General features: G+C 37.1%; 1 protein-coding gene across 1 annotated transcript in view; it reads right to left on the bottom strand.

Annotated features, from left to right (window-relative positions):
• The window catches only part of TFEC (transcription factor EC), a 94,877-nt gene extending 70,969 nt beyond the window's left edge, over positions 1-23,908 (bottom strand). The window contains exon 1 of the mRNA XM_054178355.1: positions 23,708-23,908. Coding sequence (XP_054034330.1) covers positions 23,708-23,908 — 201 coding nt within the window. The remainder of the gene's footprint in view (positions 1-23,707) is intronic.
• Between the last annotated feature and the right edge of the window lie 3,627 nt (positions 23,909-27,535).

Genomic DNA, 27,535 nt, shown 5'->3' with positions numbered 1-27,535 from the left:
CGGTAAATCACATCTTTATTTTAATATTTCATACATAATTGTTATTCTCAGGAACTCGACTAAGAAGAAAATTAAATACTGCAAGTTATATCAGGAACTTTTTACCTAACTTTGTTATTATTTGAGATCTTACTTTATGATTTCACAATTACAAAATGCATTTGTCACAAAATGAAATGCTGCATGAATTTCATTTAAGCTATTTTTAAAAGACAGTGACATAACAGAGATTAGAATATGACCTTTAACACCTAGGCAGCCAATAGGTGCACTGGCAACTAGTTCCTAACAAAATTGTCAGAAGGAATAGAAAATGTTCAGATTGTTGTCCATAAGACTAAGGAGCACAATTTGTTGTTTAAATCATTTATGGCATTTTGTGTATTTGCTATAAATCCAAACTAAAAACATTCTCTTAAATTAAAAGACAAATAATTTCTCATTCATTTGTGTTCATAAGCATGTTTCTAAAATTTAGCCTACTTCTCAAGTTTTTCAAATACTAAACAAAAAGGACAGTTTTTAATCATAGTGCCACAGTTTTTAACAACAAACACAATTGTATTTAATGTGGTGCTAATAAAATAATAAATGACATATGATATAGCCTATAAATGTAGAGAAACAAGAATGGCAATATGAAACAGCAGAGAAAAAAAAACACACATCATTCATTCATTGAAGATGACTGCTCTAATATTCTGCTGTTTCTTCTATTCTTCATGAAAAGCTAGTCTAATCAAATCAGCTTCTTATGACAGCATTTACTCTAGAAGCAGAAAACAGTGGAGATTTCAGTTCTGGTCCAAAAAAAACCCTCAAACCCCCAAGTAAAATTTTGCAGATAAGGAAGATATTTTTCCAGCTTAAAAATAAGTAATTTTACTGCAATGCCACCAAAATAGGGGGATAAATGCCTCTAAACTGTCTCCATTAGTATGCAAATAAAGGCATGTACATGTGACACATGATGTCAAGAATTCTATTTAATTTCTTACAGCTGAAGGAACAGAATATAGAAGATGCTGCTATAATAGGGTTTGGAGTTATACATACCTGCCCATACCAACTGTATTCCAGCATTGTAACCTCAGTGAACACCAAGTCTTAGAAAACTCTGAGCAAATTCGTGAATACAAACTGTTTCATGTAAGACAAAGCCTATGACTAGGCTGCTACTTTCCCTTTCAAGGAAGTGTGCTACAGTCTACAACTTTTTACTTAGCCACCAGCGCTGCTACAATCATAGCTTTGTTGAAGTGTTGTGCTCTTGCAGCTAAAACCTGTTGATAATGAACCTGAACCCATTATTTTGAGTCAATGAATTGAAAGAAATAGGGCAAAGAATGAAAGCCACAGGGCCAATTACCAGCATTCTTTGATGTATTACTTGCTAGCACCCACCAAATCACTTTGTGTCTTTGTCTTGATCCCCTCTGTTATTCATTAATTATTCTAGAAGGGTTAGAGTTCAGATAGCTAATTGCACAGACAGTCTTACTTGGTGGGGATTCTCCCTACACTGACACTTTCCCCAACTGTGCCCAGCCACCTTGTATTATGCCAATTAATCCAATTCTTGGCATTTTTGTACAGTCCTCCAGGTTCTTTTAAAGCTTTGCCTACAATGTTTTCACTCAGGCTTGTACAACAGAGGCTGAAGAAGATTTGTGAACTGGATAGATAATGTTTTACAATTGTCTTCTTCGTTCTTTGTGGAGGTCACTGGCCTTAGCAACACCAATTTTCTCCCCACATGCTTATCTCTCTATTTACAAGCATAGTGTCTAGTACTTTTATTCTATATATAGAAATTAGAGTTATTTTACCATATTTCATTTTTTCTCTCTCTGCCCCTCCCCACTCTTCATTTCCTTCAGAAAGGATCTTTGTTGTATTGAGAGGTAGATATTGCTTTATATCTTAAGAGACAATTTCTAGCAATAATTTTGTAGTTAACAAAAGGAAAATATCACATTTCTTTTTTGATAGTAGTGCTGGGATTTTTCCATGTCCAAAATTTCATGGCAAAAGAAGGAATAAATGGTAATAAGAAGAATACAAGAGAAAAAAAAACACCAAAAAAACAAACCACAAAACAATTTTTTGTTCTGTGAGTTACTGTTCATGGGCTTCCAAATCCAGAAAACGCATTTAGCACCCTCTTCATTTTCACCCAAAATGAGAAAAAAAGACATCTGTTTAATGGGCATCACCACTAGTCCCATGGAGTTTACCCTGCTGCCACAGATAAACACACTCCAGCTCTTACAACCCTAGATAACTGGGGATTTGAGACAGTATTTTAGGGGCACAAATCAGAAAGGTTACAGTTAGTACCAAACCTATCACAATTAGATATGGCTTACTTTTAAGTAGTTCCACTGCAGGCAATGTCAGCATTTTTAGGTCCTCACAGTCACTGCTGTGTGGCTGGGAACTGTGAAATCAATGACTCTACCTGAAAAGATGGAAGCTAAAGAAAAGAGGTAAAACTGGGTCCTCAGAGAGTACTCTGAGATTCAGTATGGATAGGAAAGAGGTCCTTTAAGAAAGCAGTTGATGAAATAAGCAGAAAAAAAAAAAAAGGCACAGATAACATTCTAATTATTTTGTCATAATACAGTCATAATGTAAGTACCTAATTAATTATCCAACTATGTAATTATTGTCTTTTTTCAGTGATACCAATTAGTTTATGACATTAGACTGCAGACATTAGAGTGTTTAGTAAATTTTACCCAAGGAATATCATCCTCAAATTACACTGAACAGCTATTCCAATGAGTTAAATATGAATACTGACAGCCAAGATTGGGGGGGGGGGGGGAAGATTTTGTAATAAATCTGTTCTTAAAATTTAGCAGTGTTTTAGCACTCCAGGTGAATGCTAATCTCCATTTGCAGATAACAGAAATCCAATATCCTTCAAGCAACTAGGTCAAAAGAATAGCTCAATAATTACAGGAGTCTTATATAAGAATCTGTAAAACACCCAGGAGCATATAGTAGTTGAGGAAGATTAAAGAAAGAAAGTTTGTTTATAGATTTCATTCTTCTGCCACAAGAATCTAAATAAGCTTGCAATGGTGCTGCTTTCTGTATACAAAGTCCAGATAGAGAGTTATTAATTACAGTTCTGTGAAAGGAGATATACTTTGCCTATAGATTCAGAACCACTCAAGCTCCATCTTCAGGTGAATGGTGTACAAAATATTTCTGTTAGTCTAACCAAAATACTGTCTCTGAGCTCACTTCTCAGTCTGACCTGTTGACTGGCCTAATCTGGCAAACCTCATCAGCCATGAATTCATACTTATTAAGTGTTCAATTTCAAACTTGGTTTCATAAGCTATGATAGCATCAAAACTAAAGAGCAGGTGTGCTGTGAAGTAATTTATTTGTACATGCATAAAATATATATTGTTCACACTCCATGACTTGACTCTGTCTTCATTAAGTAGACCAAATATAAGATTTCTGTCACATTAATATGCAATTCAGGTAAACCAGATATCAAGTCATTTCACTTCAAAGAACAGTAAATTTTTGGACATTTGAAAATGAAGATAGTTTATGAAAATAGGAGAAGCAGAAGAGCACCTTGAGTGCGGATTAAAATATTCCCCAAAAATTATTCCTTAAAAGAGACAGAGATTAATGACAAAAAACTACCAAAATTGGTCTTGGAAAATCTAGCCTCCAGCTTTTGAATCCCGCAGTAATGCAGAATATATTACACAGTAGCTGTGCTGAGAACACCTTCACCAGGTAGAAGAGGCTAAGAGGAGCTTTGGTCCTTCAAAGAACTGCACACAGAAGACTATCATTTAGCATGTGACTGCTTTCTCCCACTAGTATCTTGTCTCTCACCTGAAAAACACAGCTGGCACGACTACTCATATTGCTATTAAATTAAAGCAATTGCTACTGAATTAAAGCACAACCCTCAGTTGCAAGGCTATCTGACCACACAGGCTGATGCCCCACTATCCTACACCACTTCACAGCATTTAAAACAGGAACGAAATAACCCACTCTGAGACAAGACTGAAGAGAATTTTCAGACTCTGTGCATCACTTCTATACATCCATTTTGTAAATTTCTAAATATTACCTTTTTTTACACTGCAGGATCCAACAGAAAATATTTTGCTCAGAGTCCTAGTTTTTAAGGAAGATTTCATGGTTACACAAGTATTTCAGGACTTCCCAGAATCCCTAGCCTCACTCATTGAAGTGAGACCCAAAGCTGAGGACAGCTCTTATTTTAAAGAACAGTTCTTTATTTTGTATGTAGCTCCAGCTCTTTTTAATGTTGTAAAGTAAGAGATTGACAATAGCACTTAAAGAAACATGCAACTTAGGCGTCTGTATTGAATGATTACTGCTATCCCCTCCACTTTTTTTCTGTACTGCTGAATTTGACATTGAGACTTTGGAAGTCTAAGATGTGCTTTCTGTCAATAAAGTCCTTTTTAGCTGCAAGGCCCTTAAGGAAGTGATTCACTATGTCTGTATAATGATTTGCACACTGGGGCACTGATCTGGTTGAAGAAATCAGAATTATCCAATAACTTCTGACTGCAAGCTCTTTCAGTCACGGCTGAGGCTTCTCAAAGTGCTCTGTTGCTGAGGTCAATAACAATTCCTTACAACTTCCACAGGAGCAGCCCAGTGCAGAGGTCTTTCAGAAGTTCCATCTCATGTGTGGTAGCTAAGTTGAAAATATCCTAGACTCCTTTCTCTACAATACACACACACAGAGTATGTAACAGAAATTATTTGTTTCTTGCATAATCAGTAAGAACAGAAACTCATATATGGACAGTCTTGTTATGTCTCACAAATTAATAGTTAACTCTTAAATTAGAACACTTTAATCAAGGGCCTCCAAGAACCATGCCATAAGCTAAACTTGCTGTAGGTAAGGGATACAGCAGAGAATAGAAGAAGGAGTCAATTGCCTACAAGAGCAATTGATGTGAACTTGGGGGGGGAAAAAAAGCACAAACAGCAACAAAATTGCTCAGATAAAAAGTCCAAGTTATTCTTAAGCATACTATTAACTGCCTGTTAATTATATTATGCTGATTTACATAAGACTGAGTATCTGAACCTTGTATGAACTGTGCATCATTAGGCTAAAACCACACAATATTCCGAAGTGGTAGCAAATTAAATCTCTCTCAGTAACACAACAAATAAGATACATCAAGGATTATATCAACCTTCTTCTTCAATTAATTTAAAATGCTTCAGTCCAAAGTTACCTGTTTGCTAAATGCAAAAAAATTACTGGATGGCTCAGGAACTAGTCACATTAATGCATCTGTCTTTTTCTTCTTTCAGTGACGTGATTCAGAAACTGAGCTTTTTTCCCTGGCACATGCATCTAAGTTTTAGATGATCTCTCTTAGCTAATAACAAGTATATTTTATTTAAACAGTGGCAAACTCCTACCATTTTGCTTTTAAATTATTGCTGTTGTTTAGGAAATTTGCCTCCTTTTTTTAAAATTACTTTTTTATTTTCACATGTAGAACATTGTAAGCACAGCAACTAAATAGACAACCCAGATCAAAATTGAAAATGACGGTCAGAAGCATTGATTTGTTACACTACCTTAACAACCTGCAATAAAAAAAAAAGAATATATAGACATGGGCAATCAGCCTCAAAATGCTTGCAAACTGAAGAAATATGACAATGAAATCTAGCAGTTGTTCCACCTGTCATTACAATGTTGCATATATACAATACAATTTAAATGTTGCCTATTAACAAGCTGGTGCATGAATAGTGAAACGGATACAGAGCTGTTTCCTTTGGGTTTCTGTCATATTTCCCTTAAAGCTTTCTTGCCCAGGGCTCCCAGTTACTCTATTTTGGATTATTTTTCATGGTCACTACACCACACCTTCCAAGGGTTGATGTTATCTGCTGCCTGGAAAGGGGGCCTGCAACACATGGGCTCCTGAGCCGGTGCCTCACATAAGCCAAAGAGCCCACATACACCATCTGCCTTTGCTCATGACTCTGAGGAGTCCCTGTGGTATAATTTATGTTTTTTTCCTTATCAACTTGTGAATTTCTATGACACCTGTTGAAACTGGCCTTTAGGTTCAAGAACTACTGAGACAGAAAAAAAGAAAGGTCAATCATGAGCAAACAGATGGCAACTACTTTAAAAAGCGCCACATTTCTTTAGGAGGTCATGTTTGAAATTATCAAATATCGCTGCCTTGGGAAAGTGATGGATGCCACTTTGAAAATTAGCCTCCTGGAACACTACTTCCCTCTAAAGCATATTCAAAATTTTCTCATTTAATTAACACAACACAACTTGAAGAAGCAACACAGACTTTATCTCTGTGAGAGACAACAGAAGAAAAATTGGAGTTTCATTGTAGTTTCCTGGAGTTTCCTTATAAAACCAAAAACTAAATATATTTATAGAATCTGATTTTTTAGAAATTTTAGGGGACTGACTCTCAGCTGATTTCAGAGAGTTAGAAAGTTCCCATGACATCTTTGAATTCTAGAAAAGATACAAGACCACAATATCCACAATGATATGAAGGTCAGGCAGTAGAGAAGTAATAATACTGTTTATGAAACTATTATTATTTGGAAAAACCATTCCACTGTCTTCTGATGTGGAAATTATTGTGGAACAACTCTCTAATGTTCACATCAATTGAAAGGTTAAAACAGACATGACTGAGAAGATAGCATCAACATTTTTAACAAGTAGAAAATAGCAGTCAGGAAAGATAGAGAAAGTTTTTCAAGGGCAGATATGGGCGAAAAAATTTGATGCAGTAAAACATTGATATTAAATATACTAGAGAAATAAAATTTAAAAAAATAAACAAATACCCAAAGTTGAAAATCAGATACTAATCAAGCTACACTGAACTGGAATTTCAAGATGGTGAACGGAACTTTAAATCTTTCTATTAAGTTTCTGAAGCATTCGTTTTTGTTCAAATATACCATCAGTGTCTTGTATAATCTAGTTGCTGACTAATATCTAATAACTGAAATTACGGTCATGTTTACTGAAACACAATGTGTTAAAGACATATGCTATTTTTGCTGAAGTCTTCAAGACATTTTAACACTTTTAACATCTAATACTTAAGCAAATTCCCTTTTCAGTGGGTATTTCAGAAATACTTTCTGAAAGAACTAACATGCACAATGAACTTAAGGGCTGCAAAGAAAGCCAGTGAACCGAATGGCTGCATACAGCCAACAATGGCAGCAAGGAAACTGCATTAGAGACTAATAATATGCTTATATTTAGAGGAACATCATAGAACTATAAAGAAAATCCACTTTAATCTTCCAACTGTGAAAGAATTCAGTGTAGAAAAAAAATAATTGGTAGTGTAGTTCAGGTTAAATACATGAATGTTGCTGATATATAAGAGAGATTTAGGTAGTGCTGTTGAATTAAGAAAATTGTGTATTCACCTGTTTGGTGCATAATTTGGCACTCAATTGAAATCAGGGAGACTGCATTTCTAAGCCATGTAGGCATATTTGAGAAACTCAGTTTAAGGTACCTAAGCATCCAATCTAGAAGTTTCATTATGATAGCCTGCCTTCTGCAATGACAAGCAGTCAGTCAATTTTAGCCACTAGCTTTTGTGTTTTCCAAATAAAAATGAGAATGTAGTAAATACTGTATCACAACAACCTTAACAGCAGTTATATGTCACTGGTTTGTTTGTCTACCAGTTGCTATGTGTGAAGGAATCCTTTCTGTAATGAAACTCTTGTTGATCCATTAGGAATAGCCAGAGATTAGATTCCTAGGTAGCAGACATTTGGGGGCCTTAATTGACTGCTCTTAGGAACACAGTGTCTCATACAATGGAATGATAATGGACCACTCCTTGCAGCTTTTGATTTTTTATATTCATATTCACACATCCACATAAAAATATAGAAGATATTTTAAGCAGATATATATGTATGCATGGAGGGGGTGATGTATATCTATATATTAGGGTATACCAAATAATGATAAAAAGTTACTGGCAAGACCCTACCCGTTCTAGTACATTCTCTTTATATTCTTTTGTAATTTTTGAGAATAAAGCCCATTTAGGCTTCATTTCTTCCAAATCCATGCTCCATGGAGAAGTGCTTTAGTATTGTTTTTTGAATCAATGGACATAAAGCAGAGAAAAAGGTTTCTATCTGCAGAGGATCATCACATTGTTACAAGCAACACTGCTGTAATCAGAAGAGCGGCCCATTAACTGCAGCACAGAGCTGAGGGACATGGTTCTGAAATGCCACAAGCACTTCTTTTGGTAGAAAGTGTGCTTAAATAGGCCTGTACACATGGATTTGGTCTAAAGATGTCAAATAGGAGTGTAGAAAGTTCGGTGGATTTGTTTGGGTTTTTCCCCCCTTTTATTTACAGAGATACAGGGCTTTAAACACCTAGATCACCCTTAAGTTTTATTACTGATGATCCAAAGTAATACCTTCTAAAGCATGGGTTTTTAATAAAGATTTAAATACAAATCAGCAAAGTGCCTGATCAGACCAAGTCTCTTGGAAATATCACTGTCTGAAATACTTTCAAAATGTTTTCAGAGATATTTTCCTTTACAAATGCAAAACTGTTCTTCTTCTAACCGTAAATATGCTGCTTTTGTAGTCTGGAAGTAAAACTAAACAAAGTCAAATTGTTTTCAGTGGCTTTGGAATTAGTCCCAAATGCTTCTGGTACTCCTTATCCAGCCTGCAGGGAAGTTGCAGAACTACTTTGGTAAACTTTCTTTACATCATGAGTACTCCAGATAATTAATGTACGGCATTTAACACTAAATAGTTTGTGTTAGATATTGGAAGACATCACATATAGCAGTTAATCTTGTTCTACTTCTGCCCATAGTTAGCACCAGAGGAGCAGAAGGACAGAAGATGAGCATTGTCAGGCAGGTTGTAAAGTTGTCTGTATCACTAGACTAAAATATGTGCTTTACTTTCCCACAGTCACTTGTGGAACAGTATTTATGGTAATAGATGATGATCCTGCTGTGAAGGAATGAAGTACATATTACTGACTTAAAGGGTAGAAAAGACTTCATCCTTCACTTGGAGGTAAGAGAAGTGGACTGTCTCCTGAGAAAGATCTTCTGGATTGTGAAAATGGCTCAGTGGTTACTTGCTACACAAAGACTTTAAAAAGTCTGGTGCAATTTTCTCCCTGAACATGGGTCCCTGGATAATTTTGAGCATTAAACACAAGTGGCGTTCATCTCTAAGGAATAGTTTTCTACTCTAAGCTAAGAAAAACTGTCCTTTGGACAATAGGAAGAGAAAGGACATCCAGAACATGAATCATTTTCAGATACCTCTGAGGAACTTTATATAAAGGCAGGATTTTTATTTTTTTCCTTTGATTTTATTCCTCTGGAAGTACCTTACCATTCTCTCATGTCTATCTCTTACCATTCAGCACAGAGAGTGATCTGGGCAACTAACTTTAAATAGACACACATTATTTGCATGACTAAATGCTGGATCGATTTAGGTATTTGTGCAACCGAAGTCCTGTACTATAAGGAGCTGAAATTTTGTCTCTACATCTTAAATCTTCACCTGTAAAATGTGACACCTTCCTTCCTTACAGTGAGACTGTGAAGGGTGGAACCTTGACATTTTTATGACGTTGTCAAAGTGTCAGTGGGGGTCAGAAAACAGCTTAACATAAATAGATAGAAAAGGATGCTGGAGACAAAAAGCCCCAACCCTCAAAGATATGAAGGTATGAAGTTGAGTGCCTGTGGGTGAGAATTAGAGGGAAGGCCAATGGGGCTGACATCCTGTTTGGAGTCTGTTATAGACCACCCAGGATAGGATAGGATAGGATAGACCAGACCAGGTTGGAAGAGACCTTTGAGATCATCATGAGGTTGATGAATTATTTTATAGGCAGCTAGAGGCTGTCTCAAGATTGCCAGACCTTGTTCTTATGGGTGACTTTAACCTGCCTGATATCTGCTGGGAACTTAACACAGCAGAGAGAAGGCAGTCAAGAAGGTTCTTAGAGTGTATGGAAGATAGCTTCTTATTCCAGCTGCTGCATGAGCCTTGCTCGACCTTCGTTTTACCAATAGAGAAGGGCTGGTGGGAGATGTGGTGGTTGGAGGCTGTCTGGAGTCCAGCAATCATGAAATAATTGAGTTTTCAACATGCAGTCAAGCTAAGAGGGGCATCAAGAAAACCTCCACTCTGGACTTCCAGAGAGCAGACTTCAGGTTACTCAAGGAACTAACTCAGAAAGACCTTGGGAAACAGCCCTTAAAAACAAAGGGATCCAGAAGGGCTGGACCTACTTCAAGAAAGAATTCTTGAAGGTGCAGGAACAGGCTGTGCCAATGTGCTGGAAGATGAGCCGCCGGGGCAGTTGGGCAGCCTGGTTGGGCAATGAACTTCTGAGCAAATTAAGGGAAAAAAGAGGGTGCATTCTCTTTGGAAGAAAGGTGAGGTTACCCATGAAATATTTAAGGATGTTGCTAGGTCATGTAGGAAAAAAATTAGAGAGGCAACAGTCATTTAGATCTTAGACTGGCCACTTCGGTGAAGGACAACAAAAAATCCACTCCTTGGTGGACACAGAGGGGAATATTGTAACAAAAGATGAGGAAAAGGCAGATTTAGGCTGGAAAGAAAGAGTTATTGGCCACTGGAACGGGCTGCCCAGGGAGGTGGTGGAGTCACCAGCACTGGAGATTTTTAGGAGGAGACTGGATGAGGCACTTGGTGCCATGGTTTAGTTGATACGACAGTGTTGGGTGATAGGTTGGACTTGATGATCTCAAAGGTCTTTTCCAACCTGGTTAATTCTATTCTATTCTATTCTATTCTATTCTATTCTATTCTATTCTATTCTATTCTATTCTATTGTAAAGGAAAAATCTATAGATAGGACTAAGTTTGGACTTTGAATGAATTGGATGATACTTGAAAAATTCTGTATGAAATATCTTTTCTACTATTAATATTGTCATTTAAGCTACAAAATCCACATTTTCAGTAGCACAAAGTAGCACATTGCTTATTTGTGTTGAGTTCCACTGAATTTTCCAAGGAAAAATTCTCACTAAGTCAGTTGAAGGTGGTTGTAGCAACATTAATTTTTTTTTCATTCTCTGTGTGTTACATACAATAGCTTATCTCAAGACTTAATGCAACTTATTTTTAATTATTCACATCCTTTGGCCTGTAACTGTAATCTGTCTCCTGTGATATTAAAAAGCCAAGACACAGGTCAATTATTTATGGTTTAGATATAAAGAAAATGTAGTCTGTTCTTTAGAAATATGTCCATGATTCATAACAGCAGTAATGAAAGCTACAAGCTTATATTTATCACTTGGTCCCAATCCAGTGTTAGTTTCATAATCTCTTGTCCAAAAAAAAATAAAAATAAAATAAACAAACCAACCCCTAACCTTCTCATTTGCTTTAGTTAACAATTGAGATCTATTCTGCCTAAGGAATTATTTATCACTATAGTCATAATAATGCATTTCACAAAGCTATTAGACCTGCATGGTCCACAGTTTTGGTCCAACCTTTCAAAGCCTTTCAATGCAAAAAAAAAAATGCAAAAAAGCACTGTAGCAAATTAATATAAAATATGAGTGGGAAAATTGGAATGTAAGTAGCAAAGCTTTCATTATCTGTACGTTGACCTGAGATCACAGTGCACAGAGCAAGTATTTAGAGTCAAATATCTCAATCTGAACCCAGCTTTGCTACCATTGCTATTTATAAAATGACTTGTTTAGACTATCTGCAATTTTCATGTGGTGGACAACAATTTCAGTAGAAAAAATAAGCAATTATTATCACATCTGTAAAGTGAATGGTGGATACACAATATTCCTCACTGCATCATTTTTATTCAGCCAATTTCCATGTTTTTCTCTATGATCTAATTTTTCATTTCTCTGCTTCCTTTCTATGTTTTAATCACTTTACTTGTTTACTCTGACTTCCAACATTACTTCCAGAATTTTGATTCTTCTCAGTCATCTTGTGATCTTTTTTCTGGTATCCATGATATTTCATCAAAGTACAGTTATGAGACATATAATTGCTCTGACTATGCTACTGGAATCATTCCTCTGTTGTGGTCTCTATCCAGTTTGATCTCAAATCATTGATTATAGCAGTCCCAAGAGTATAATGGTGAACATACACCATGGGTTTGATTAAAGCCAAAGCTTGTAATTCCTAATAAAAAAAGCCACCAAGTCAATGGCCAATTTTCATTTCTTTGATCTTTGAATAAGTTAACCATTTGTGTCTTTGACCACCTTATTTTAGGAAAGCAAATGTACTTGTCTGGGGATCTGAAATCAAAGGGGTGGTCTTTGTCCTGTGTGGTCTTTGTCTTTATTGTCAGTCATAAGCAATTAATCCACCATTGCATTCATATCTTCCGAGAATTTCTGCTTTAAAATCACAGTCATTTAAAAAGTCCTCAAATCCAAAACATCATCCAAAACTGCCACAATTTCCAGCTATCTGCAAAAGGCTAAATGGAAGATTTGCAACAAAATAGCTCCTCGGTTAGCATGTCGTATGCTGTATTAGCCTTCAGCAAAATTTCACAGTGAAGCTACTTAACCTACAGGCAAAATTTCATAGCAGGAATACTGAGAGACCAGTAGCTATAACCAGTAATACTGGGCACCACTATAATATTTCGTTTACACTTCTTACAAAGCAATGTTTTATAATCTTGCTGCATGAATGAAAAGTCCTATCCCATAGCCTCCAATTCACTACCCCCATGAACTCATAAAAAGGTCTCTTAACACTGCTGTGATTTTCAAGTGGAAATAATAAAATGGCAAGAGTTAAATATTAATATTCAGTTCTTGCATTGTGCCTTTCTTTTATACCAATTACAATTTGAACTTCACCTAACTCAAAAAGACTTCAGACTTCACTCAATTAGCAGTAATAGGATTAAAACATAGCTTTGGAACTGAAGATTTAACTAGGGGGGGAAAAAAAAATCCACACAAAACCAAAACACTTGGCAAATGTACACTACGTGTACAAATTAATCTCAAAATAAATATGCGGCCCTGGGTGAATAAGTGGAATGTGGAATGCTAGAGGTGTGGGGGTTATTTTGTGTGGGTTTTTTCTTTCTTGACAACCTCTGCAGGTAAAGTGGCTATGAAAGCTGTCATGGCTGTTGAATAGTGATACTTCTGCTTCCTTTAGGTTTATGGACACTAAACAGTAAGTTGCTACTATTCACAACAGGTATTCTCCTTTGAAGAGCACTAAATCCATTTATGTCTTTTATACCTTTCTACATTACCAGCTTTGTGAAATTTCAGCAAACCCACAGATGCAAATTATTGCATTTAAACAGTTGTCTACTGAGAAAGCATGTCTGTTTATAGGTGAAAAGTGTCATGAAGACCAAAGCTGTTTCTTTGCCACAGATGTGAACAGCAGGCAACTGAATTTGTGGACGAGAATTCTTCTGTTACTTTCTTCATGCTGAGTTGGTTTTGATTTATTTTACATATGCATCTGATGGTCAATGAATCACTTCATTTTTACTGCATTTTGAGTATCTTCCTTTACAGTGTATGATACAACACCCCAAACTGAAGATACTTTCTGTTTTAGAGAGTACATTTGACTTCTGAGATAAATTGGAATGTCCTAAAGTTCCCCATCAAATCAAAAATTGCTTGACCTCAGTTATAATGAGCTGTTTGTATCCCTTTCTCAGAGGCAAGTATCAAAGATTTACATCATGTATTACTCACCAAAACCTCAAAGAGCAGGACATTTGAAGCACAGCTAAGGAGATCCAGAAGCAGCTGCAAGTCCAGACAGATGGAGGTGACACACTTAGCTTTTATTTTTATTTCCTTCCAAATAGAGTAGAAATGAAGCCCAAGATTTGGCAGAGGTTTATGCTGATGATAACCACATGCTTCATATCTGGAAAAATGAACTTCAGGGAAATGCCAGGGAATTACCAAATTCACTTTTTCAAAATAGTTCAAGGAGATGCTAAAGAGATTTGGAAATAAACATCAGAGATAGATTTTAGAAATAAGCAATCACTAATGCTGTGACAAATAACAACACCACAAAATAAAAGAATATTGCTGTCTTGGATAAAGCTGATTACCAAGGAAAATTGTTACAGTCTGCTTTGTGTTTAAATTCACTAATAACAATATTTTATTGGAGTGGGTATAACAGTAGTCAGTATGAGGAAAGACGATGTAGTCAAGATCACATGCCAGAGATCAACAAGGGTTTAGAAGAAACAGGGTTGGCAAAGAACTGAGCAGAAACACCATGATGGAGATACAGAGAGATGCATCAACTCATATGAGCTACCAATTGCATCACTCCAGAGAACCAAGAAAATAATCTGTTCCACTCCAGATCTTCAAAATAAGAAAAAGTGTGTGACCTCTTGAATCAAATTGTCTTCAGCCTCTGTTGATTTGCTGGACTGCAGGCAATCATAAATTAATTATGACACCATGATGCTATTTCAATCATATTTCAGTTTGATTTCAACTACCTGTAGAGGTTATCTAGACTTTTTATTCATTTCAATCTCTTTTCCTCTTACTCCAAGAAAAGAAGTTAACCTGAAATCAATTGATCTACAAATGACAAGTATTCTGTCTCATTTTTTGTAGCAGATATTTTTAATGTACTGCATCTGAAAAAGTACTATTTTCCCAAGTTTTGAAGTGCTGGCCTCCATAGATACCACATATATTTTCTCAGAAAATAACATACAGAAGCTCACATGATTATAACCTAACCATGTCTGGTGCTGCTCATAAAGTAGAAAGGCCATTTAATTAGGCAGGATCGTTAAACAGGGTCATCTGCCTCATGGTAAAATCATAATGAACTTCTGGTGATAGTTGATAATAGTTTTGAATGAATGTATGGGATGCATTATGACAATTTCAGGGCTTATAAATATCACCTGAGACAGCAAAATTCTATTTCTACACAACTGGGTCACACAGCATAGCCCAGAGGTCTCTGGTATATCTAACATAAAAATCTCACTATCTTTTTTCTAGAGTTTGTTTTAAAACTACCCTTTCACAAATCAAAGAATCACCTAATTACCTTCTCTGATCTGCCAAGCTACAGTAGCAACCAATATATGAAAAAGACAGGCTGCAGAAATTGATCTGGACAGATGTGGAATGGACAAATCCCACTTTGGTGAGGAGAAGAGAAGGAGGGGATGAATATCCAACAAAGAGACTCCAGCCGTTTAGAGATGGTTGTCATTCTTTATGAAGATTAAGGGACTTGTAGCTTTGCATTCCTATATTAATCCAAAGGCCAGCCATTGTACGAGCTGCCAGAATATAGGCTTCCAAAGACTACACTTGTGATCAGAGCCTGGAGCTAAATGGCCTCCCATTTCTATGCCAGATTTTTTCTGGCTCTGCTATGTTAATTTTACATGGCAGATAGGCAGCATTGGTTGCAAAGCTTTTTTAGAAGACACTTGAGAACATAGAAAGCAATAAATGGGGGAAGTCAAAGAGGAGTCTGTCATGCAATGGCAAGTTTACTTGTATACTGGAATAATATATGAATATTTTTCAGAATAAAAAAGCTCTTATAATAAGAATAAAAGTCAAGCTATTGGACAACTTGCACATCCGACTTGCTTAAGGAGGTCTATACAAACTGCAGAGCAAATGAACTAAGGCTCACAGAATAATGTATGAGGACACGAGGGGGGGTTGTTTTTAATATATTAATATATTTGAAAAGAAAACAAATAATCCTGTTTTTTCTAGGGAGATTGAGGTACCATAAACACTACAGGGACTTTGCCCCTAGCATCCAGTGATTTACATATTTTTTTTGTAAAAAGTCAGATTGGTTTGAAGTCACAAGAAGTAGACCAACCACTGTTAAAATGATTACTTTTTCCCTGTTATGCCTGGGTGCAGACTGTGCAATCAGATTCTTAGTTTTATGAGCAATATAAAATTCAGACACGATTTCCAGTTAAAAAGGCAAACATTTCCGCTGGGTTCTTAAAGCCCAACAGATTCTTCTTTTAACTGTTTGCCTTTTTTTTTTTTTAAACTCAGTGACAATTCTGATGCCCAAAGTGGCAACTAATTGCCCTGACAATTAAATGGTATTGCCACAGCACAGCCTTTATGTATTTGTCCTAATAAATGTCAGATGAAGCTCAACTGCTCACTTCAGCAGATGCTAATTTAGGCTGAATGCCACCAGCTAGTCAGAGAGAGAATTTTTGCTTTAAATAAGATTAATCTCAGAAATGAAGTGTGAGTTTTCTTCTTATAACAAAAGCCATTGGTTATTCATTAAATCTGAATTACAGGTTTAACAAACACTTGCATAAGAATCACTAATATCTTCTGTTATGTAATTACTAGTGCAATGTATAATACTTAATACCTCAACAGTCAGATCTCTTCAAAATTCAATTACTATAGCCCTTGTCTAGCACTGCTATTTCAAAGCACTTTTTTCCCTAGTGACCCTTCAGCTTGACTACTTCTTGCTTGGCTGCCATTTGTCAGTTCAGGAATAGCATGACTGTCAAGTCAAGAACAGGCTTATATCGGACTACTAACTTCCATCGTGGTTCCTACCTTTCCAATAAAGGCAACAGGAAGCTGGGAGTCCTGTTAGGCTTTTAATGCTGGGCCAGTATTTCACAAAATGCTGATCTACTTTGCAAGTCTGTGGAGCTGATCCATTTTCTCTCTTGCACGAGACAAGAAACCGAGCCTCATTTCATTAATACTGGAAAAGTCTGCACAACCTCAATGTAAGACCAGAAGTGTTTGCACTATTGCTCTCTACTTTACAGTTGCAAAAGCATTGTAAATTTCAGCTGAGACCTCTTAATATTCCCCACAGGAAAATAAATTAATTACAATTGCTTATCCCTTCTTGTAAATGGGTTTTCTTCCTCTTTATACCACCCATACGCTTAACAGTACATGGCTGTCAAAAGGCATTTTTTTACAGGGCCTTTTCAAGTGACAATTTTATTCATAAAATTGATATGCCTGGGAATGGCATTGGGCACTGAGCCCAGAAGACAGGGAAGAGCCCATATTTTTGACAGTCAATTCTTTGTAACTAGAAGAACACAACTATTTATGAAATGTTGGTTATGAACTGTCCCAGGACTTGTAATTTCTAAGCCTCGCTGAGGGAGAGCACTAGTTGTCATAGGCCAAATCCATGCCAGGAAATCTTCTAAGAGTTGTCAAAGGTGACTGCTTGGTCACATTCTGGGCATACTTAAATGTACAAGTGTGGACAGATGGTTCACTGTTTCTCTGGGTTCTGAGCTGAGAATGCACGAGAAGAAATCCAGAGATCCTGCGATTAAAGTACGACTATTTTTCTTTTTAGAGCTGTCTTCATGCAAAGAATCACAAAACACTTTACACTGAGCCATCCTAACAGTAGACAGCTTCAAGTCATCTAGAGAATTGTTACCTGTGATTCCAATTTTGAGTCAAAACCTCAAATTTTGATCCAGCATTAATGCTTTCTTCAACTTATGAAGGTGATGGACCTGCTGAACTTACTCTTTCAGTAGCAGTGACATCAGTGATTTCCATGCTACAGGAATTATCACACAGAAGTAGGTCAACAGCTGTGCTCAGATGTGAAGGGCTATGTGCAAGAATAGACATAGCAAAAATAAAAAGGTCTAAAAAAATGACAAAAAATGATGAGGTATATGGGAGGAAGAATGGAGACTGCAGACTTTACACACTGTAAGGTTAAAAAGATGAAGTCTGTGAAGTTTAAAAAGGATAGGAAAAGAAGATATATTATAAAAGTCTACAAAATAATGAGTGAGCCTGAGGATCCTACACAGATCTCTCTATTTATTTCTCACCCATATCTTTTGGTCTCCATTCTGCTCCTCCTCTTTCCAGATCTTCCAAGATGCATTTTGCTCACCTTCCCATTTCCCTTTTCCCTCTTACTTTTGAATCCCTTCACCTCATTTCCACATTTCCTCTTCTCTTTTCACTCTTTCTCATGATATAAATAACAATACAAATTATAAGGAATTTATCAATGTCAACAAATGTAAACAACACATTAAAAATAATATTATAGTCTATAGAACTGAAAAGTAATGTATTTCAACTGACTGCCATGAAAAAATCTGTGTGAAGTCAGCAAACACAAAGACATCTTTGCTGCAAGAAACTGCTTCAGGAAACAGTTCAGGAAGACTTAAAAAGTATAATAACCTCCATTACTGTACTTGTGGTAGTTTGAGATAAAATTAAAATTAACCACCAAGCATTAGCTCATCAGCTAACTTTAAAGTGGAATCAAGAAGTTTTGGAACTTCCATGCTTTCTCTGAAGCAAAAGACATAGAGGTGGAATCCATTTGACTGTGTGTGAGAGAAAACAAAGATGCGTACATCCAAAGTTATTATTTAGACTTTTTTTTTACATCCAACAGGGAGAAAAAAAGCACTTAGAGGATGTGATCCATCTTACCTCAAAGTAATCACCTAAGATAAGCCAAACAAATTGAATCTTAGAAGAGTCTGCTTGCCCTTCTGCCTACAAAACATCACAAAGGCATCTAGTTCAGTCTTAGACACTTGTTTTAGAGGTAGAGGAGATCCCAAAGAAGGCATTCTGAAACAGATTGAGCTATATGGGCAGCTGATCCATTCTAGCTTAAGTATTGTGTTCCTGTGTTCTGCTAATATGTCATTTACTCAAGACTTGTGGCTTGGAACAAAGCCCTAAGATGATGTTACAGAGACTGCAGAGGCAGATGAGATATATACCTGGATGTGAAAAGGATTTACTTGGATATATACTGCATCTTTATGCTTTCAAATGATTTATTTTTGTGGGAGTAGCAAGACACTACCATTCTGTCCTCCTTTTCATACTGTCTCCAAAACCTAAATTTGCTTTAGGAAGCACTGTTGTTTGAAATGTGGGAGTTGTTGCAAACATCAGATGACATCAGAAAAGGGACTAGAAAGATGTTAGTGTAGCAGACACTGAGTAAATGAGACTCCCTACACGGGAAATATAAGGCAAGCAGCAGAGGACTCTTATTTGTGAATGTCAGAAATCTATTAAACAGCCAGGACTTTCCTCCTAGCAAGGCCTGGACTTGACCTGTTCTGCTTTTAAACATGAAATTTTCCTGCAGAAATGTTCCAGAAGAGTAAGTATCAAAATTAAGCCTTAGCAACTATTTAAAAAAAGAAATTTAGCCACTTACAGATGTCTTTGTGAGAAGCTCACCTCCAAGCTTCCTCAGTGTCTGAGGTCACTGCAATAGTATTATTCTCCCTAGCCACTCATACAGAAGATCATGGTGCAGGTTATTTAAAACTGGTTAACAAGCAAATCCTTATGCAGAGCTTTTTCCAGTATATGCAGACAAGCATCACACTGACCTCACTGGGAGTTATAGGAAAGTATTTATCAAATATCTACCTTGTAGGTACCTGAGATCAGGTAAAAAGATTCTTATCCAGGGACTGGTAGAGCTTTTAATTTTCTGGAGATGCAGTTTTTGTACTTCTCATTAGCTGTGAACACAGTTTGACAGTTCAAAAAGCTCATGCTATTCTATACCAGTAACATTTTTTCCACACCATTCCACTCCTTCAGCAAAGAAATCACACATATTTTTACGTACCAGTGAGCCAATAGATTATTTCTATGCTACTCCAAAGGGCTACAGATTTTCACATCTGTCAGTAATCTAATTTACTAATCCAATTATTGCATGAAAATCTAATATTCCATGAGTACTAATCAAACACCTTGATGAAGACTGACTATACTAACAATCTTATCTCTATCATCCAAACTTGAAATTGTATCAAAACAGATACAAAGTTAGTTTGACAAAATCAATTTTCTGTAAGCTACATTACCTTTCTTTAATTCTTCATGCCTGGGGGTGTTCAAGGCCAGGCTGGATGAAGCCTTGAGCAGCCAAGTCTAGTTGAGAGGTGTCCCTGCCATGGTTGGGCAGGTGTCCCTGCCAGGTTGGAGTAGGTGATCTTTAATCTTCCTTCCAATCTAACCCATTCTATGATTCAGCAAATCCTGTATCAGCCATTCTTCTGCTAATTATGATGAATTTATTAACCCTTTAAAAATACTGCCATAATACCAGAGTTCTTCCAGTCATAACACCTTCTCACCAGGAATATCTCTTGTTTTGGATGTTGGTATGTTAATGATTATTTCTAGTTTTAACAATTATAATTATTATAAATGCAATATTGGAATTTTTTACCTGAAAGTCATCTATGGTCTTTACAAAGGACATGCATAATCCTGAACTTGTAAACACAGTTGGTCACTCACCATAAAGGTGCAGGCCATGAAGAAGGGAGAGGCTTGAGGAGGAATAGACATATTAATTAAAGGTCCATTCAAATGTATGCACTAAAGTAACAAGATAAGACAATTAAAACGTTAAATAATTTGCTTGCTTTGATGGCTTGAAGAGTTGAAGACACTAAAGCTTCCATCAAAACTAATATTTGTATTTCTAGTCATTATTCAAGCTGAGCTTTAAGATACTTCAACACTCCTGAGAAAAAAGCAGCAAGATGTAAAAACATAGTAACCTGGCCTTTGCCCACTGACTGAAGGACATTTCTCATGATACATTGTCCTTCACCTATGTGAGTCACAAATAGCATCCTACTTTCCTCTGCATTTTCTTTCCAAATCTGCAATCTTGATGTCAGCTGGAGTCAAAGTTTATTAGTTTATAGAGCTTACAAGTGCTACAAGAGAATTCTGGCAGCTCTTTTACTGCTTCTGGTACTTCCACAGGTTAACTTGTCTTCCTGGAGAGTATAGGTGGCTATTCTTGATGAATACAGAAATTAATCTTGATTCAGGTTTTGTGTCACAAAAAGAGGCCTCAGCATCAGACCTCAGACTTGAAATTCTCTTTCTTAGGCTTTTGCTACTGTTTTTCTAAAAACTAACCCTTTCTTGCTACCTTTCCAAATCCTTGACTGTTCTCACTGGTGGTTTGCAGCAAATCTTCACTCAAGATGGATTCCTCATTAATGCTTGCTTTGGGCAATGAAAAACCTTGTTAAGATTTTTTATCATTTGACTGCCATGCAAACATACACCTATCACCACCAGAACTTCTGTGCATGCAAAGGAAATGTGAGACTTTCAGAAAGGTATAATGTTCTGTCCTTACACGCTATTAACCTCAGCTTCCAACCTTAGACTTTATAACCCCTTAGAGATTTATAATTCCTCTGTTCTTCCCAACAAATCCCTTTTCACCTTCCAGACAGCCAAAAAAAAAAGGACAGATTGGCTTTGCTGTGAAGCCTCCAGTAGAAAATTTACTCAATCATAAGTCTTGCTACAGAGCAATGACAGGCAGTCCTTAATGGTATGCTGGCAGCTCACAAATGGGTGAAAAGAAATCATGTCTAGAAGTCAATCTGTCTATAGGAATATAACTTAAAACACTTCTATTTAATTATGGATTGGGCATGATTTCTTGTCTAAAACCTGAAGCCTACCTTTGAAAAATTCCTCTGGTGACCCGATCTTCTTTAAGAACTTTTGGAGATGTTGTTTCCTGTCAACTCTGACTTCTGTACAGGAATATTTTTGGGTTTCTCTGATTTTTATTCTACTTCTGATATTTTTGTACTTCTAGAATTTCTCTCCAGTAATATATTACATTCCACATCTTTTTATCATTTTTTTTCTTTGTTGATTTCTTGACATTTTTCCTCAGACCTTCCAGTGTCCTTATCTCCTGTTTCCCTCCCCACTTTCCTCTCCTATCCCCTCCTGCCCCCGTCCCCGCCTCCCTGATTTGCTTTTCCTCAGTTTCTCTTCTTACTTTTTCTCCCTACTTCTCTTTCCATTGTGATTTCCAACCTGCAAAAAAGTGCTACAGGCTCTTCAGCCAGCTTTGTTCACCTGATAACTTCTGCTAGGCTACTCTAGAAGCTTCACCTGCCCCAGTTAACCCAGAGATTCCAAAGCATTTGAGAGGGATTTGCCCTCCAGCCAGAAGAGGGCTATCATTGCCCTGAAAGTCGAAGCACATAAGGTCAGTTTGCCAAAGTGAAGAGACAGGCAAAAAGACATGGTGCCAGACACACGCCGCCTCATATATGTCCCCCCAATTAAAGCAGCCTGTAGGGAAAGTAGTATGCCACTGTAGTGCATTGGTATACTGACCCCTCTGAGTGCTTGTTAGCATCACCATACTCAGCATTTCCTCTCACTGATTGATAGGATGATAGATATGTGTATGGCAGAGAGCAGATTCATTACAGCACATTAGCCAGACAGGCAGAAATATGCCCACAGGGGCAGAAAAGCTGTAAGGAATAAATAAAAACTTTATTATTTTTCTTAAACTTTTCCCCAGGCTACAGTGAGGAATACTGGAGGAGTAGGAGAGTGGAGGAAGCCCAGAAGAGAAAGAGAGTGGCAAGAACTGGATGGAAAGTTTATTAGCATTTAAGGAAAGGTTTAAAATATTCATTGCTGGATTCAGAGTTTGGATAGTAGCTGAATCTCTACTTATCTTTTTATTTTCCTTCCCATTGCTAAATAAGAAAGAAAGAATTGGTGCATCAGATATCAAGCTATCAGAACATTCCTGATATAACATCTCTGAAATGGCTACCTGGCTCTTCTACTCACTGCAATTAACCATTCCTCAGCTTTAAAAATTAAAAACAAACTTATATCAGCCTTTATCAACAGCTGCCACCATGTGGTATCTGAAATAGCACAGTTAACTCCCATGTGAACAGAGAGAAATATGGTGGCATCACCTGATCAATCCTGGGATATTTTTTAAGCATCTGTTTGATACACACAGCTTGCAAGAGATGATGTGTCTGAGGTGCGGTAGCTTTGCACCCCTGCACAGCCCCTGATGAGATAAAGGAGTGGGCAGCCTGTGCAATATTACCCCTGATGTCACCACTGTACCAAACTTATTCCTCATTGCTCATGCTCAGAGCTGGGAGACCAGATCAAAGTCCAGGGATGTCAACCGTAATGTATGAAAAATTGCCAAAGGACTGATGCCAAAACATATCTTCCAGATACAGATTTACCAGGAGACAGCATTCTTGGTCCCCAGGTCATGAGAAGTTGCCAGCTCTGCTATGGTGTGAGGGAGCAAACACGGAACAGCTAGGACCTATTCCTGTTCCCTCTCAGCTGGACCTCAGCCTGTCTGCTGCTGGAAAATATGGTGTGATGTGGAAAGAAAACTCCAGAGGTATTTCATTATCCAAAGAGAAGATGGGGTATAAGTTATCAGCCCTAGATCATTAAAGAGTTGATCCTAAGGTTACAGCTTCAAGGAGCATGTTTTGAGCCAGCAGAGGGACAAGACCTAGTTTGTTAATAACCTATCATTTGCTTCCTTGAGCCCTACATGCTTTTTAGAACACGTTAATTCCAACAGATCCACCCTTCACCTCCCTCCTGGATTTCATTTAGCACACTTCAAAATGAGTGATTACATCACAATTAAGAATAGCTTTCTACAGATAACATAGCATTCAGCAATTTGCTCTGTAAATATCTGTTAGTAATGTAGGTACCTCTGTGATTGCTGGAGCTTTGTCTGATGAAAAGTGTGTTCCCACCGAAAAAAATCCATTGAACCCAGGATACTGTGAAACAGGCATATGACACTGTGAATAATGCTCATGGGCTTCTTCTTGAGGGTGCTTGTCTGTCCACTGTTGACCCTGTAGCTTTCCTCTGAGCTGAAATTGTAGTCCAGTCAGTGCCTGCAGCATTGCTTTATTTCTTCCCTCTCCACTATTAGCAGAGCTGAAAAAAGCACTATAAAACACACACACAAAATAGAAGCAGCAATTTAATTTCTTGCACAGTGTACCTCTACTACTGAAAAAAAAAAATATAGAAAAAAACCCTTAAATATAAAATCAGATTAGTGTTATGGTTATAGGGCACCCAAAAGGACACAATCCCTGACATATTACTGTAAAGGGGGAAAAAAAAGATGAGAAGAAACAGTTGGCATTCAGTTAACAATCATGTTTGGAGGTTTGTGACTGACTTTGTTATTCCAAGGGAAGCCAGGTACCAGTCTCTTGGGATTAGATACAAAGGCAAGAAAAAAGTGGACATGTATGAATCTCAAAGGTGACTGCTGGGTTAATAAAAGAGTCTGTTTTCTGTTCACCCACTCTTCTTCTCAGTGTGCAAGTACATTAAAATATGTCAAAAGGAAAGCCATTTGCTGGGGAAAAAATAATTCAGCTAAAAGTCAAAATTTCCAGCTGGTGTATTGCCTTGGTGTGTGCAAGTGCACTAACAAAGTGACCCACACATCTCACTGGATGAAAGTTGATATCCTCATTAAAGTAGAAACAAACACTTGAAAACAGGAACAACTGCCAGGGGGGAAGCAAAAAAAAAAAAAAAAAAAGGAAAAAAAAAAGACAATTGATATGAGAAACCTTCGTTTTTTCACATTCTGATTCCTACTTGCTTTACAGCAGATAGGTTATATATTTAAGGAACCTCTTGAAAAGTAATGAAGGTAAAACTGATTCCGTATGCAGTAACCATTCCTGTTTGCTGGAGGAATTGCGTTGTTAACAACCATCCACATTATCATTCCACGTTCAGAAGAAGACATATTTTCACAGTCCAGTTTCTAAACTGCCACATGCAACACAAGGATCAGTTCCTGCAAAGAGTAACCTTTTCAAAAATGGGGAAGAAAACTTTATATCAGAAGTACTCATGCTAGAAAGAGTTTGCAGGATCAGCCTCCAACCCTTTAAAATAAAAACACATTTATTCTGGTGTATAGTGCCTTTGCCCCCAAGAAACACAGTGAGGCTTGAGCATCATCACTGATTCATTGCAGTGTGACCATTTTTTGTAACATGAACAGCAAGAGACATTAGATCTCTTGTCCCTTGGCCAGGCCCTGGCAGAAACTACTATCAGATAAGCAGAAAATGAGGCAAGTGGTACACCATGGTGCGATGCACTTTTTTTTTAACTGATGATGCCATTTGCTTCAGAAAAAAAAAAAAAAAAGAGCAAAGAAGTTTTCCAAAATCACTATTCACCACAACAGAATATACTCAGAGGCTGAACAGTCTAAAGCACAAATTCTTATCATGGGTAATGTTAGGACATGTGGGCATCATCTTGTCCATCCATCCTGCTTAAAGCAGGGCTGGCCGCAACACGCTGCAGTGAAGGGTTTAAATTACCTCCAAGGATGAAGATGCCACAACTTCCCCAAGCAACCTATTCCAGTATTTGACCACCTTCACAGTGAAAAAAAAAAAAAAAAAAAAAAGCATTCTTATGATGGAATTGAAATGTCCACTATTTCAGTTTGTGCCTATTGTCTTTTGTCCAGTCATTGAGCAGCACTCAGAAAAGCTTAACTCCACCATGTAACTCACGTGCTCCAAGTGCTTCAGCATCTTTGTGGCCTTTTTCTGGACTCACTCCAGTACATTCATGTCCCTCTCCTGCCAGACATCCCAGGCCTGGACCCAGCTCTCAAGCAGTAGCTTCTCCAATGCTGAGAGGGAAAGGATCATATCCTTAATTTATACTGTCTAGTCACTAATTTGTCAGTTGGTTTATGGTGGTGCTATAGAAGACAACTTCAAAGGCATTACTAAAGTTAAACAGCACCCACTGCTCTCCTCTTGTCTACCAAGCTTGTCATCTCACTGTAGAAGCCTACAAGGTTGGTCAGGCATGATTTTGCTTTTTCTTAGTCTGTATTTTGCTGTTGATCTACTTGTAGAAAATCTTCATGGTGCCATTCATGTCCATCTCCAGATTCAACACTGCAGAAAACCAACAAGTGCCTTGAGCCCTGAAGTAGTCAGGCAGTTGGACTAGATGATCACTGCAGGTCCCTTCCAACTAAAATTATTCTATTCTATTCTATTCTATTCTATTCTATTCTATTCTAATTAAATGGCATTTTTTTATTTAGCCAATGTTTCAATATATATTAACAGGACCTTTTAAAATGTGCATTATGTCTCTGATGCTTAGAATTCCTTCCTCTGTTATGCAAATGCATGCTTAAGGACTTTAAAAATACATTTTATGAAAGTGTTAAACTATGAGAACCATTAAGGAGTTATTAAGAGCTAATATGCTAATATATATCCAAGAACATTAACAAACATTTTAAAACATTACATAGAACTTTTTTGGTAGTGGCAGCAGCAGCAAAGGCAAAGAAGAAAGCCTTGTATATTTTTCCTTCTGACAAAGGTTTTTAAAATGTATCTCCTACTGGCTGATACACAATAAAAGGGGATAGCTGTAATTAAATTAAAAATGTAAGTTTTAACACTCCAGCATCTCCTTTTCTTTTTTTGCTCATAAAATAAACATCACCAGTAAAACTTATTCCAGTATCACTAACCTCTGCAATTCTGCATAGAGCACTGTCTGAGTGTCCAGAATAAATGTCAGAACAAGAATGTGGCCTTGTTCTTTCAGAGCATCTTCAACAGAGGCTCTGATGTAAATACATCACAAAAACTACAGCACTGCTTATCACAGCAGCCTCTTATAAAAGATACAAGTAAGAGGAAAAGCTGAGGAACAGTTTAACTCCTCTGCGCTGATTCAAAAATAAAACCCAGAAATCTTCTCGGTGTCCTAACTTATATTGCTTCTTAGCCACAAAGGGAAAATGGTAAATGGTTAGTTGTTTTTTACACAGCCTTTGAATCATTGTGCCTGTATTACTTACATACATTGCAAGTATGTGCATATTCAGATCCATACTAAAGCCCAGGAAAAAAACAAAGTTCTCAGAAGGTCACCTTGTTCTTGTGTCTGAGCACCAGGCTGCCATAACCGTGGGACTAACCAGTCTTGTTTCCTAGCTGCTCTGCACTGTGAGCAGTTTCTCTTCCTTCTCTCACTGGTCCTCTGGCCTGTTTTGGCCAAACTACTCCAATGTGAATACCTGGAAAATTCTGAAATACAAAAATGAAGAAGCTGGTTCTAAGTGCTCATTCTTGGTCACTGCACTCTTATCATGCCCATTTGGTGATCACATTTGTATACTAGGAACCTCATCTTGCGGTCCTTTTGCAAGTAAAACTCCACTGACTGGTACATCTTTGTGTGAAAATATTTACTGGCTAGGCAGAGCAGCAGTTCTGAACAAATGGATTTAGTAATTTTTCTTTAAGTTTTCCCCTTCAAAAGTGCCCTAAGGAAGTCATATATTGCAGTCAATGAAGACTGCAAATCTTCAAGCCAAAAGTAAATAAATCTATTCTTTTATTTTTGAGCAATAGGACATAAAAGACACCTAAACCCACAAATACTATCTTTCTACTCATTGAGTACCAGATTAATTCATATTTCATTGACCTTTTTGTTAACTCTTT

The sequence above is a fragment of the Dryobates pubescens genome, chromosome Z (assembly GCF_014839835.1).
Source record: "Dryobates pubescens isolate bDryPub1 chromosome Z, bDryPub1.pri, whole genome shotgun sequence".
NCBI lineage: Eukaryota > Metazoa > Chordata > Aves > Piciformes > Picidae > Dryobates > Dryobates pubescens.
The sequence above is the reverse complement of the archived record's forward strand: the minus strand, read 5'-3'. Positions and strand labels throughout refer to the sequence as shown.